Genomic DNA, 15,967 nt, shown 5'->3' on the forward strand with positions numbered 1-15,967 from the left:
GAGATTCCCACACAGAGGATTGGTGCGGACCAGCACTCACCAGCCCGAGAGGCTTGTCTGCTCACCTGCCGGGGCGGGCAGGGGCTGGGAGCTGAGGCTCGGGCTTCGGAGGTCCCATCCCTGTTCTTTTGTCTCTGTTTTTTCTTTTCTCTTTTGCCCTACCCAGGTACGTGGGGAGTTTATCGCCTTTTGGGAGGTCTGAGGTCTTCTGCCAGCATTCAGTAGGTGTTCTGTAGGAGTTGTTCCACATGTAGATGTATTTCTGATCCCAGGGAGAGGACTGGGGTTGGCTGCGTGAACACAGTCTGAATGGGGCTAGTGCACCACAGCTAGCCAAGAGGGAGTCCAGGAAAAAGTCTGGACCTGCCAAAGAGGCAAGAGACTACTTCTTGCCTCTTTGTTTCCTGGTGCACTAGGAGAGGGGATTAAGAGTGCAGCTTAAAGGAGCTCCAGAGACGGCATGAGCCACGGCTATCAGAGCAGACCCCAGAGACGGGCATGAGACTCTAAGGCTGCTGCTGGAGCCAACAAGAAGCCTTTGAGCGAGCACAGGTCACTATCCACACCTCCCCTCCTGGGAGCCTATGCAGCCCGCCACTGCCAGGGTCCCGTGATCCAGGGACAACTTCCCCGGGAGAACGCATGGCGTGCCTCAGGCTGGTGCAATGTCATGCTGGCCTCTGCCGCTGCAGGCTTGCCCCGAGCTCTGTACCCCTCCCTTCCCCCGGCCTGAGTGAGCCAGAGCCCCCGAATCAGCTGCTCCTTTAACCCCGTCCTGTCTGAGCAAAGAACAGATGCCCTCAGGCTACCTACACGCAGAGGCAGGGCCAAATCCAAAGCTGAACCCCAGGAGCTGTGCGAACAAAGAAGAGAAAGGGAAATCTCATCCAGCAGCCTCAGGAGCAGCGGATTAAACCTCCACAAGCAACTTGATGTACCCTGCATCTGTGGAATACCAGAATAGACAACGAATCATCCCAAACTGAGGAGGTGGACTTTGGGAGCAACGATATATATATATTTCCCCTTTTTCTCTTTTTGTGACTGTGTATCTGTATGCTTCTGTGTGTGATTTTGTCTGTATAGCTTTGCTATTACCATTTGTCCTAGGGTTCTGTCTGTCCGTTTTGTTTCTTTTTTCTTTTTTTTAGTATATTTTTTAGCTCTTGTTATCATTGGTTGATTTACTTTTTGGTTTCCTTGCTCTCTTCTTTCTTTCTTTTTTTAAATTACTTTTTAAATTTTTTTAATAATTATTTTTTATTTTAATAACTTTATTTTATCTTTTTCTTTCTTTCTTTCTCCCTTTTATTCTGAGCCATATGGATGACAGGCTCTTGGTGCTCGAGCCAGGATCAGAGCTGTGCATTTTAGGTGGGAGAGCCAAGTTCAGGACATTGGTCCACCAGAAACCTCCCAGCTCCATGTAATATCAAATGGCGAAAATCTCCCAGAGATCTCCTTCTCAATACCAAGACCCAGCTCCACTCAACAACCGGCAAGCTACATTGCTGGACACCCTATGCCAAACAACTAACAAGACAGGAACATGACCCCACCCATTAGCAGAGAGGCTGCCTAAAATCATAATAAGGTCACAGACACCCAAAAACACACCACCAGACGTGGACCAGCCCACCAGAAACAGAAGATCCAGCCTCATCCACCAGAACACAGGTACTAGTCCCCTCCACTACAAAGCCTATACAACCCACTGAACCAACCTTAGCCACTGGGGGCAGACACTAAAAACAATGGGAACTACGAACCGGCAGCCTGCGAAAAGGAGACCTCAAACACAGTAAGTTAAGCAAAATGAGAAGACAGAGAAACACACAGCAGATGAAGGAGCAAGGTAAAAACCCACCAGACCTAACAAATGCAGAGGAAAATAGTCAGTCTACCTGAAAAAGAATTCAGAATAATGATAGTAAAGATGATCCAAAATCATGGAAATAGAATGGAGAAAATACAAGAAACGTTTAACAAGGACCTAGAAGAACTAAAGAGCAAACAAACAATAATGAACAACACAATAAATGAAATTAAAAATTCTCTAGAAGGAATAAATAGCAGAATAACTGAGACAGAAGAACGGATAAGTGACCTGGAAGATAATATAGTGGAAATAACTACCGCAGAGCAGAATAAAGAAAAAAGAATGAAAAGGTTGAGGACAGTCTCAGAGACATCTGGGACAACGTTAAACGTACCAACATTCGAATTATAGGGGTCCCAGAAGAAGAAGAGAAAAAGAAAGGGATTGTGAAAATATTTGAAGAGATTATAGTTGAAAACTTCCCTAATATGGGAAAGGAAATACTCAATCAAGTCCAGGAAGCCCAGAGAGTCTCATACAGGATAAATCCAAGGAAAAACAGGCCAAGACACATATTAATCAAACTATCAAAAATTAAATACAAAGAAAAAATATTAAAAGCAGCAAGGTAAAAACAACAAGTAACATAGAAGGGAATCCCCATAAGGTTAACAGCTGATCTTTCAGCAGAAACTCTGCAAGCCAGAAGGGAGGGGCAGGACATGTTTAAAGTGATGAAAGGGAAAAACCTACAACCAAGATTACTCTACCCAGCAAGGATCTAATTCAGATCCGACGGAGAATTTAAAACCTTTACAGACAAGCAAAAGCTAAGAGAATTCAGCACCACCAAACAAGCTTTACAACAAATGCTAAAGGAACTTCTCTAGGCAGAAAACACAAGAGAAAGAAAAGACCTACAATAACAAACCCAAAACAATTAAGAAAATGGCAATAGGAACATACGTATCGATAAGTACCTTAAATGTAAATGGATTAAATGCTCCAACCAAAAGACATAGACTGGCTGAATGGATACAAAAACAAGACCCGTATATATGCTGTCTACAAGAGACCCACTTCAGACCTAGGGACACATACTGACTGAAAGTGAGGGGATGGAAAAAGATATCCCATGCAAATGGAAATCAAAAGAAAGCTGGAGTAGCAATTCTCATATCAGACAAAATAGACTTTAAAACAAAGACTATTACAAGAGATAAAGAAGGACACTACATAATGATCAAGGAATCAATCCAAGAAGAAGATAGAACAATTGTAAATATTTATGCACCCAACATAGGAGCACCTCAATACATAAGACAAATACTAACAGCCATAAAAGGGGAAATCAACAGTAACACAATCATGGTAGAGGACTTTAACACCCTACATTCACCAATGGACAGATCATCCAAAATGAAAATAAATAAGGAAGCACAAGCTTTAAATACTACATTATACAAGATAGACTTAACTGATATTTATAGGACATTCCATCCAAAAACAACAGAATACAATTTCTTCTCAAGTGTTCATGGAACATTCTCCAGGATAGATTGTATCTTGGGTCACAAATCAAGCCTTGGTAAATTTAAGAAAATTGAAATCGTATCAAGTATCTTTTCCGACCACAGTGCTATGAGACTAGATATCAATTACAGGAAAAAAATGTGTAAAAAATACAAACACATGGAGGCTAAACAATACACTACTTAATAACCAAGAGATCACTGAAGAAATGAAAGAGGCAATCAAAAAATACCTAGAAACAAATGACAATGAAAACACGATGACCCAAAACCTATGGGATATAGAAAAATCAGTTCTAAGAGGGAAGTTTATAACAATACAATCCTACCTTAAGAAACAAGAAACATCTCAAATAAACAACCTAACCTTACACCTAAAGGAATTAGAGAAAAAAGAACCAAAAAACCCCCAAAGGTAGCAGAAGAAAAGAAATCATAAAGATCAGATCAGAAATAAATGAAAAAGAAATGAAGGAAACAATAGCAAAGATCAATAAAACTAAAAGCTGGTTCTTTGAGAAGATAAACAAAATTGATAAACCACTAGCCAGACTCATCAAGAAAAAAAGGGAGAAGACTCAAATCAATAGAATTAGAAATGAAAAAGGAGAAGTAACAACTGACACTGCAGAAATACAAAGGATGATGAGAGATTACTACAAGCAACTCCATGCAAATAAAGTGGACAACCTGGAAGAAATGGACAAATTCTTAGAAATGCACAACCTTCCGAGACTGAACCAGGAAGAAATAGGAAATATGAACAGACCAATCACAAGCACTGAAATTGAAACTGTGATTAAACATCTTCTAACAAACAAAAGCCCAGGACCAGATGGCTTCACAGGCGAATTCTATCAAACATTTAGAGAAGAGCTAACACCTATCCTTCCCAAACTCTTCCAAAATATAGCAGAGGGAGGAACACTCCCAAACTCATTCTACCAGGCCACCCTCACCCTGATACCAAAACCAGAAAAAGATGTCACAAAGAAAGAAAACTACAGGCCAGTATCACTGATGAACATAGATGCAAAAATCCTCAACAAAATACTAGCAAAGAGAATCAGACAGCACATTAAAAGGATCATACATCATGATCAAGTGGGGTTTATCCCAGGAATGCAAGAATTCTTCACTATATGCAAATAAATCAATGTGATACACCATATTAACAAATTGAAGGAGAAAAACCATATGATCATCTCAACAGATGCAGAGAAAGCTTTTGACAAAGTTCAATACCATTTATGATAAAAACTCTCCAGAAAGTAGGCATAGAGGGAACTTACCTCAACATAATAAAGGCCATGTTTGACAAACCCACAGCCAACATCGTCCTCAATGGTGAAAAACTGAAACCATTTCCACTAAGATCAGTAACAAGACAAGGTTGCCCATTCTCACCACTATTTTTCAATATAGTTTTGGAAGTTTTAGCCACAGCAATCAGAGAAGAAAAAGAAATCCAAATCAGAAAAGAAGAAGTAAAGTTGTCACTGTTTGCAGGTGACATGCTACTATACATAGAGAACCCTAAAGATGCTACCAGAAAACTACTAGAGCTAATCAATGAATTTGGTAAAGTAGCAGGATACAAAATTAATGCACAGAACTCTCTGGCATTCCTGTACACTAATGATGAAAAATCTGAAAGTGAAATTAATAGAACACTTGATTTACCATTGCAACAAAAAGAACAAAATATCTAGGAATAAACCTACCTAAGGAGACAAAAGACCTGTATGCAGAAAATTATAAGACAGTGATGAAAGAAATTAAAGATGTTACAAATAGATGGAGAGATATACCATGTTCTTGGATTGGAAGACTCAACATTGTGAAAATGACTATATTACCGAAAGCGATGTATAGATTCAGTGCAATCCGTATCAAACTACCACTGTCATTTTTCACAGAAGTAGAACAAAAAATTTCACAATTTGTATGGAAAAACAAAGACTCCGAATAGCCAAAGCAATCTTGAGAAAGAAGAATGGAGCTGGAGGAATCAGGCTCCCTGACTTCAGACTATACTACAAAGCTACAGTAATCAAGAGAGTATGGTAGTGGCACAAAAACAGCAATATAGATCAATGGAACAGGATAGAAAGCCCAGAGATAAACCCACGCACATATGGTCACCTTACTTTTGATAAAGGAGGCAAGAATATACAATGGAGAAAAGACAGACTCTTCAATAAATGGTGCTGGGAAAACTGGACAGCTACATCTAAAAGAATGAAATTGGAACACTCCCTAACACCAAGCACAAAAATAAACTCAAAATTGATTAAAGACCTAAATGTAAGGCCTAAACGTAAGGCCAGACACTATAAAACTCTTAAGGGAAAACATAGGAAGAACACTGTTTGACATAAATCACAGCAAGATCCTTTTTGACCCACCTCCTAGAGAAATGGAAATAAAAACAAAAATAAACAAATGGGACCTAATCAAACTTAAAAGCTTTTGCACAGCAAAGGAAACCATGAACAAGACGAAAAGACAACCCTCAGAATGGGAGAAAATATTTGCAAATGAAGCAACTGACAAAGGATTAATCTCCAAAATTTAAAAGCAGCTCATGCAGCTCAATATCAAAAAAACAACAACACAATCCAAAAATGGGCAGAAGACCTAAATAGACATTTCTTCTAAAGAAGATATACAGATTGCCAACAAACACATGAAAGGATGCTCAACATCACTAGTCATTAGAGAAATGCAAATCAAAACTACAATGAGGTATCACCTCACAGCAGTCAGAATGGCCATCATGAAAAAATCTACAAACAATAAATGCTGTAGAGGGTGTGGAGAAAAGGGAATGCTCTTGCACTGTTGGTGGGAATGTAAATTGATACAGCCACTATGGAGAACAGTATGGAGGTTCCTTAAAAAGCTAAAAATAGAACTGCCATATGACCCAGCAATCCCACTACTGGGCACATACCCTGAGAAAACCATAATTCAAAAAGACATGTACCACAATGTTCATTGCAGCACTATTAATCATAGCCAGGACATGGAAGCAACCTAAGTTGACTATCGACTGGTGAATGGATAAAGAAGATGTGGCACATATATACAATGGAATATTACTCCACCATAAAAAAATGAAATTGACTTATTTGTAGTGAGGTGGATGGACCTAGAGTCTTTCATACAGAGTGAAATAAGTCAGAAAGAGAAACAAATACCATGTGCTAACACATATATGTGGAATCTAAAAGAAAAAAAAAGGTTCTGAAGAACCTAGGGACAGGACAGGAATAAAGATGCAGACATAGAGAGTGGAGTTGAGGTCACAGGGAAGGGGAAGGGTAAGCTGGGACGAAGTGAGAGAGTGGCATGGACATATATACACTACCAAATGTAAAATCGATAGCTAATGGGAAGCAGCCACATAGCACAGGGAGATCAGCTCAGTGCTTTGTGACCACCTAGAGGGATGGGTTAGGGAGGGTGGGGGGAAACACAAGAGGGAGGAGATATGGGGATATATGTATATGTATGGCTGGTTCACTTTGTTATAAAGCAGAAACTAACACACCATTTTAGAGCAATTGTACTCCAATAAAGATGTTAAAAAAACAAACAAACAGAAAACCAAAATAGTTCTAGAAGTCGTAGACACTGTATTAAGGCAAGAAAAAAAATTAAAGGCATACAAATTGGAAAGGAATAAATAAAACTGTTCTGATTTCCAAATGACATGTTTGTCTATGTAGAAGATCTCAAGGAATCTACCACAAACAAACAACTCGTAGAACTAATAAGTGAGTTTAAGAAGATGGCAGAATACAAGACCAAAACACAAAAAAATGCTTATATTTCTAATAATAAACTACAGAAACCAAAATTAAAAACACAATACCATTTATAATCACTCAACAAAAGTGAAATACACTTTAAAAAACATGTATAATATTTGTGTATTGAAAATTACACAATGCAGGTGAAAGAAATAAAGATCTACATAAATTCAGAGAAATACCATGTCCATGGATTGGAAGGAAGACTCAATATAGTAAAGATGCCAGTTCTCTCCAAATTGATCTATAGTTTTAATGTAATTCCCATTAAAATCTCAGCATTTTTTTTGCAGACATAGATAAGCTTACTTTAAAATTTGCATGGAAAGACACAAAATGCATGTGGAAACATAGCTAAAACAATGGAAAAGAAATCTAAAATGAGAGTAATCACCCTGCCTGATATTAAGGCTTACTACAGGCCTTCCTCATTATCCCTGGGGGATTGGTTCCAGGACCCTTCACGGATACCAAAATCTGTGGATGCTTCAGCACCTTATATAAAATGGCATAGTATTTACATATAAACTATGCACATCCTCCTATATACTTCAAATCATCTCCAGATTACTTTTAATACCTAATGCATTGTAAATGCTACATATTTGCTGGTGCACGGCAAATTCAAGTTTTGCCTTTTGGAACTCTCTGGAATTAAAAAAGTACTTTTGAGCCACAGTTGTTTGAATTTCCAATGCTAAACCCAGGGATATGGAGGAATGACTGTATATAATTACAGTAATAAGACAGTGTTATATTACCAGAGGGATAAACACATTGATCAATGGAACATAATAGAGAACCCAGAAATAAACCCTATTACTATATGACCCAGCAGTTCCACTCTTGGGTATTTATCTCAGGGAAATAAAAATCTTCACAAAGACACCTGTTCATGAATATTCATAACAGGTTTGTTTGTAAGAGCTGAAAACAACCCAGATGTCCTTCAACAGGTGAATGGTTAAACAAACTGTGTACTACTCAACAATAAAAAGAAACTATTGATACATGCAGCAACTTGGATGAATCTCCAGGGAATTGCACTGAGTGAGAAAAGCCAATTCCCAAAGGTTATATATTGTAGGATTCCTTTTAAATAATATTCTTCAAATGAAAACATTTTTGCAATGGAGAACAGATTAGTGGTTGAGAGTTTAGGGATGGGTTGGGAGGGAGGGGAAGGGAGGTGGATGTGATTTTAAAATGACAATATGAGGGATCCTTATGGTGATGGAACTATTCAGTATCTTGAATGTGGTGGTAGATACACAAACCTATACATGTGATAAAATTGTGTAGAACTAGATACACACACACAAGTATACATAATGGTGGGGAAATCTTAATGAGATCAGTAGATGTCCATATCCCAGTTGTGATACTGTACTATAGCTTCATAAAATATTTCTATTGGGGAAAACAGAGTAAAGGGTATACAAAATCTCTCAGTATTATTTCTTGCAACTTCATGTGGATCTACAATTATTTCAAAAAATTTTCAATTTACAAAAACTATTTCATACACAGTAAAAAAGTAATATTGAACCTCAACATTATGACCATTGCAAAACTTGTTTTATTGTTTGTTGTGGGAAATGTATTGCTCGCAGAATAACACCTATTGAATGACTCATTTAAAACAAAAAACATAATTACACAAAAAGATTGAAAATATGTAGATGCAGAAAAGTTATATGAGGCAAACCCTAATCAAAATAAAACTGGCATAGCAATATTAATATCAGTCAAAATAATCTTTATTATGGATGAACATTATTACAGATAAAGAGGGTATTTAATGATGAAAGAAGCAATTTATCTGGAACATTTAACAACCCTTAACTTGTCTTATTTAACTAACATAGCCTTGAACAATGTGAAGGAAAAATTAAAAATAAAGGAGAAGATGACAGTTCACAAACTTAGTTCTCAAGGTTGTTTAAAACACTTCTCTTGGTAGCAGATACACTAGGAGCCAAAAACATTTGTAAATAGAATATTTGAGCAACATATGTAGCACCCTTCAACCATTAATTTTGGAAACTGATGCACATTATTTCAAGGTTATAAGGAATATTTATAAAAACTATCACGTAGTGGGCTACAAAGCAAGGCTCAAAACACCAAAGAATGGATACCTTGGAGCATGGGCCACCATCCATGGCCAGAAGGCCAAATCCAGCCTGCCATCTGTTTTTGCAAATAAAATGTTATTGGAACACAGCCATACCCATTCATTTACACAGTGTCTACGGCTGCTTTCACACTATAATAGCAGAGTTGGGTAGTTGCAACAGAGAATATATTAACCACAAAACTTAAAATATTTACTATCTGGCTTTCTACAGAAAAAGTTTGCTGACCTGTGCCTTGGAGAATAGGTCCTTGGAACACAAAGCAATGTTAGACATCAATAACACACAGAGAGACAAATGTTTAGAAATTAAAAATCACACCTCTAAATAATCCAAGGATCAAAGAAGAAAGTCCAAATGGAACTTACAGAATATATCAAAGTCTAACATTGGAATGTACATGTCAAAAGATGGGATGCAGGAAAAGAGGAACTCAGAGAAATTTTAGTGTTAAAATGGTAATATTAGAATGTAAGAAAGATTGAAAATTAATGTGCCAAACATTCAACTCAAGAAGCTAGAAAAGGATGGCCGATTGATTTGTTACAAAGGTGCCAAGACAATTCCATGGGGGAAAAACTAGTCTTTTCATCAAATGGTGCTAGTAGAACTGGATATTGCATACAAAAGAATGAAATTAGACCCCAACCTCACACCGTATACAAAAATTAACTCAAAATGATTGAAGAGCTAAATACAAGAGCTAAAACTATAGAACTAAACATAGATATAAATCATTATGAGTTTGGATTAAGTTGTATAGGTACACCTCAGAAATATTGTAGGTTCGGTTTCAGACTACTGCAATAAAATGAATATGGCAATAAAGTGAGTTGCACAAATTTTTTGGTTTCTCACTGCATATAAAAGTTATGTTTACAATATACTGTAGTTTATTAAGTGTGCAAAAGCATTATGTCTGAAAAAACAATGTACATACCTTAATTTAAAAATACTGCTAAAAAATGTTAACCATCACCTGACAATTCAGGGTTGCCACAAACCTTCAATTTGTAAAAAACACACAATAAAGTGAAGAACAATTAAACAAGGTATGCCTGTAATTTATTATATATGATACAAAAAGCAACAAAAGAAAAAAATGCATAGATTGGACTTCATTGTAATTTAAAACTTCTGTGCTTCAAAGGACAGTATCATAAAAATGAAAAGACAATCTATAGAATAGAAGAAAATATTTGCAGATCATATATCTGATAAGGGTCTGGTATCCAGAATATATAAAGAATAATTATAACACAACAATAAAAAGACAACACAATTAAGAAATGGACAAAAGATTTGAATAGACATTTCTCCAGAGAAGATATATGAATGACTAATAAGCACACGAAGAGACATTTAACATCATTAGTCATTAGGGAAATGTAAATCACAACCACAATGAGATGCCACCCACTTCACACCCATTAGGATGGCTATAACCAAAAAGATTGATGATAACAAGTGTTGACGAGGATGTGGAGACACTGGAACCCTGATGCTTTGCTGGTGGGAATGTAAAACGATGCAGCTCCTTTGGAAAACAGTCTGATAGTCCTCTAAAAGGTTAAACATAGAAGTACTATAGGCCCCAACAATTCCACTCTTTGACAAATACCCAAGAGAACTGTAAATATATGTCCACACAAAGTAAACGGCATCATGACTCTCTTGCAGATGGCAAGAAGAATGCTATGCTTCCACAGAGCCCTGGGACCTTGCATGCTGGAGCTGAGACCTTCTCTCCCCGGGTCCGAAGAGCTACAACCTCAAGGACAGAGAGGATATGGCCAGGAGGGGTCATCCCCTATGTCATTGGAGGGAACTTCACCGGTCAGTAGCTCCAAATGAGGTCTGGTTTGGGGCTGGATGCTTTGTCTTCCTAGGTGGGCAAAGTCCTCCCAGGAAGGACTTAGGTGGGATGGAACAGACCCCAGAGCCATAGCAGTCCCCCTGCTGAAGCTCCCTCTTGCCCACAGGGTCTAGTGCAATCGGCCTGAGGAAACTGCAGTCTCTGTTGGTGCTATGTCCTCAAAAGTCTCACCTGGTCCCTGAGGCTTCATGCAGGGGGTGACCCTATGACCCTGGTGGAGTCCCTGCCCTCCTTCCTGACAGTACCCATGCCCTTGGTTCTGTTGCACTCCCATGGCATTAATCCAGGGCCACCATGCCAGATCCTTAATTAGGTGCTGGTGATAAAAATATGACTAAGATGTCATCCTGCTCTCAAGGGGCCCTCAGTCCTAATAAGAGAGAGAGAGAGATGTGTTCCTAAAGAATTAAAATGTGGGAATTGTCATCAGCTACTAACTTTTGTTCCTTGGTGTCTTAACCATGTTCTTTCAGATCTGGTGTGCTTTTCTGGCCAAAGATTTATATAATCTTCTTCCAAATTAACTAATTTTATATAGAGAACTTTGTTTACACGGAGATATTTGTTATTAGTAGGATTGCCATTTTGGTGAGTAATTGCTTTATAAACAATTTTAACTAAAAGTGTCAAGATGTCACTTGACACTTGGATGGCTAAGTTACTCTTCTGTATGTATGTTTTGGGGGGACATGATGACACCACAGCCACATCTTCTACACTATGATGGGAGCCTCCCAATGGTTCATTGGTTTGTTTTTTGCAACAAAGACTTTCTAGGATTCAGACCCAATCCCCAACCACCCTGTGTACTTCCCAAACAACTATTTTTCTAGATCCTTCTCACTGCTTCTAGCAAAATCAAAATACAGTAGTATTGTTTATTTCAGATTGATAGATTTTGAAAAGAATACTTGTTGACTAGATGGAACTATCAGCCTAGAGTTTACAACTACTTTATTCTTGCTCCCAATTTACTTATTGCTTTTCCAATTTCTAACCAGGGAAATATGAAGAAAGGTTCAGAGGAAGTATGAAATTCATCTGTTTTCAAAGGACTTGCAGAAAATTAGGCTCAAGGATCCCCCAGCAAGACTAAGTGAGAGAGTGCCATGGACATATATACACTACCAAATGTAAAGTAGATAGCTAGTGGGAAGCAGCCTCATAGCACAGGGAGATCAGTTCAGTGCTTTGTGTCCACCTAGAGGGGTGGGATAGGGAGGGTGGGAGGGAGACACAAGAGGGAGGAGATATGGGGACATATGCATATGTGTAGCTGATTCACTTTGTTATAAAGCAGAAACTAACACACCATTGTAAAGCAATATACTCCAATAAAGATGTTAAAAAAAAGAATGATACAACAGGATTATTATATTTGAAAAAAAAGGATCCCCCAGCAAACACTGAACCCCAATGCAAAAGTAGCATGAATGTACATGTAAATAGAATTTATAGAGCATATGGGAATACCCTCCTATAGGTATAAAATATAATGAAGGGGTGGAATGCAGTGCTGGTGATTTACTTCAAGAGCCTAAAATTGCCAAATTGAATAACCTGAGTAACATTTTTTTTTTTTTTTTTTTTTTTTTTTTGCCGTATGCGGGCCTCTCACTGTTGTGGCCTCTCCTGTTGCGGAGCACAGGCTCCGCGGCCATGGCTCATGGGCCCAGCCACTCCGCGGTATGTGGGATCCTCCCGGACCGGGGCACGAACCCGCGTCCCCTGCATCAGCAGGCGGACTCTCAACCACTGCGCCACCAGGGAAGCCCCTGAGTAACATTTTTTAAATTTTAGAAAAGTACTTTCAATGCAAAGGAAAAGTTGGGAAGCTGGGGACATTTTGAAAAATCTATTTTTACCCTCTCTCCCAATTCACAAACTCCTACTCTCTAGATTTTGGTAATTCAGGAAAGTTATATTGTATTCTTAGCTAGGGAAATCCTTAGTCCTAGTTCATTTTTATTCTGGGGCACCCAAATGAGCTTTTTTTTTTTTTTTTTTTTTTGCCGAATGCGGGCCTCTCACTGTTGTGGCCTCTCCCGTTGCGGAGCACAGGCTCCGGACGTGCAGGCTCAGCGGCCATGGCTCACGGGCCCAGCCGCTCCGCGGCATGTGGGATCTTCCCGGACCGGGGCACAAACCCGTGTCTCCTGCATTGGCAGGCAGACTCTCAACCACTGCGCCACCAGGGAAGCCCCAAATGAGCTTTTTCTGATCATTAGAACATGGTTTGTTGTCAGCCAACATTTAAGGAAGGTATGGACCTGTCATTTCAGGAAGCCAGAGAGCCATTTTTAAGCAGGCCATGAGACACTGGGAAAAGCACACCTGTGTGACCTTCATAGAGAGGACGGATGAAGAAAGCTTTATTGTGTTCAGTTACAGAACCTGTGGGTAAGTGAAAGCAAGTTCACCTCAGTGGAATCTGAGGCAGACAAGTCAGATGGCTCATGAGTCTTGAATTTTCTCTCTAAAACAAAGTGTTTCCAATATGCTGTAATATATAGAAGCCCAGCATTTGTCAGAAACTCTTCTTGCCCTCAGTGAACTCACAATCCAGGGACAAAGTAGGTAGGTCAAGAGGAAGACTCCAGAACGACAAGATGTCTGTATGTCCTGTCATGGGAGCAGTTGAAGGAATTGGGAGTGTTTCATACAAAATGGTTCTGAACCACCATGGGGCCAGTGATTCCACTGAGAATCTGATGAAGCTATGGGCTCCCTCATTATGGATGTACATATATGCAAAATTCTGCATGTAATTTTATGGGCTCCATGGGCTTACAGACTTCCTCCAGAAAACATAACAAATAATAAGATGACTGGGTTATGACTATCTGTTATGCCAATAAATGTAAGTGTGATATACTCTCCTATTGAAAAGTTTCCCATATTAGTTCAAAAACTTAAACCCAACTACATGCTGTATACATGAGATGACTACTGAAGAAAATGATCCAGAAAGGTTTAAAAGTAAAAGGTAAGATGGCATACAGGCAAATACCAACAAAAATAAAGCTGGGATCACAATTCTAGTTGTAGACAGGCTTTTTTGTTGTGTTTTTTTTTAAGTCAGAAAGTACTAAAAAAGGAAAGGTGAGACACTTTATAATAGAAAGAATTCAAACTACGGTGAGAATATAACTGTCATAAATCTTTATGCACCAAATAGCATAGCATTAAAAGTCATATAACAAGCCCCAGGGGTTTCAAGGGTAAATTGAGAGAAACACTAGCAGCAGAAGACTTTATTTCATGTCTGTCAACCCAAGTAGATCAATGTCAAGTTGACCAAAAAATAAGTAGAGATTTGTAGAGGACTGGAAAAATATAATTAGTAGAGTTGATCCTATGGGTCTATCAGATTCTATAACCTGATAACACATTTTTTAAATGCCTACTGAATGTTTGTAGACATTGTCCATCTGTTAAGTATTAATAACACCTCAATGAATTCTAAAAGAGATAACGTTAAAATATTCTCTGATTGCAAAGCAGTGAAACTGGACATAATAACATAATAACAACAAAAGATAGAATAAATACTCCTGCATTACCTGGTAAGTTAAAAGTTCCCTTTTTTACAACTCTTAGGTCATAAAGAAATCAGGATTAAAATGATAAGAAGTCTAGGTAATGAAAGCCCTACAATTCAAAATTGAAGAGATCTGGGTAAAGCTATGTCCATAAGAAAACCCACAGCCTCAGATATCCACATCACTAAGAATGACAATGAAATATTCAGTTCAAAGACATAAGCAAAATAAATAAATACATAAAACCCACCACCACAACAAAACAAACCTAATGAGAGCAGAAGAAAATGGACAAGGTAACACATTATAGGACTGATAAATTAAAGAGTAAATTCTTTGAATAAACAAAAAACTGTAGACAAACTACTTACTGGTTAGTCTAAGACAAAAAAGTGACAAAGCAGAAATATACAAAATCAGACATGCAAAAGGGGGAAATAACCACAGATTCAGCAGAATCATAAAGAGTACTTTATAAAACTCTAAGGCAAGAAATGTGGAAATCTGGATAATGTGAATGACTTCAAGGTAAATATAAAGGGCTGGCACAGGCCAGTAACTTTGAAAGAAATTGGAAAATTGGTGGAAAAACTTTCTCCCCCACACCTCCAATCTAGAGTTTCACAGATGAATTCTTTCAAAACTTCAAGAAACAGATTATTCTGGTACAATTTAAGTTTTTTAGAGCATAAAAGAACACTTTCTTCCAATTTACTTTTAATGAAGTATCATGGCATTGCTACCCCCTAATGAAAAAGGTGGCACCAAGAAAGAAAATTATTGACTCGCCTAACTTATGAACAGCCATGAAAAATCCTAACTAAAATGTTGGCACATAGAACACAGCAGTAAAAGAATAGAAGAGTAGGCTGCCAAGAAGGTTTATCTAAGGAATACAAGACTAGTTCAACATTAGGAAATCTGTTTGCATGATTCAACATATTGATAGATCAAAGGAGATAAACCATATTCATGTCTCAATAGATGCTAAAAAGGCATCTGCACATTTCGACATGCCTTTGTTGTTTTAAAAAAGTAGTCAAGGTAGTACAAGAAGAGATGTCAAGGGTAGATCCTTGACTTACACACACACACACACACATGCACACACACACACACACACACACACACATATATATATTCCTAAAGCACATTTCATGTTTATCAGAGATAATTCTAGAAGCATTTCTGTTAGAGTCAGGAACAAGTCAAAGATGTTCATGATCACCACCATTATTTAAC

The 15,967-nt window shown here is 38.2% G+C and overlaps 1 protein-coding gene across 1 annotated transcript in view; it reads left to right on the top strand.

Moving 5' to 3' along the window:
• TLL2 (tolloid like 2) overlaps positions 1 to 15,967 on the top strand; it is a 138,365-nt gene that overhangs the window by 71,151 nt on the left and 51,247 nt on the right. Inside the window, exons 4-5 of the mRNA XM_060111148.1 lie at positions 10,988 to 11,143; positions 13,466 to 13,583. Coding sequence (XP_059967131.1) covers positions 10,988 to 11,143; positions 13,466 to 13,583 — 274 coding nt within the window. The remainder of the gene's footprint in view (positions 1 to 10,987; positions 11,144 to 13,465; positions 13,584 to 15,967) is intronic.

Source organism: Mesoplodon densirostris, chromosome 1 (genome assembly GCF_025265405.1).
Source record: "Mesoplodon densirostris isolate mMesDen1 chromosome 1, mMesDen1 primary haplotype, whole genome shotgun sequence".
Taxonomy (NCBI): Eukaryota; Metazoa; Chordata; class Mammalia; order Artiodactyla; family Ziphiidae; genus Mesoplodon; species Mesoplodon densirostris.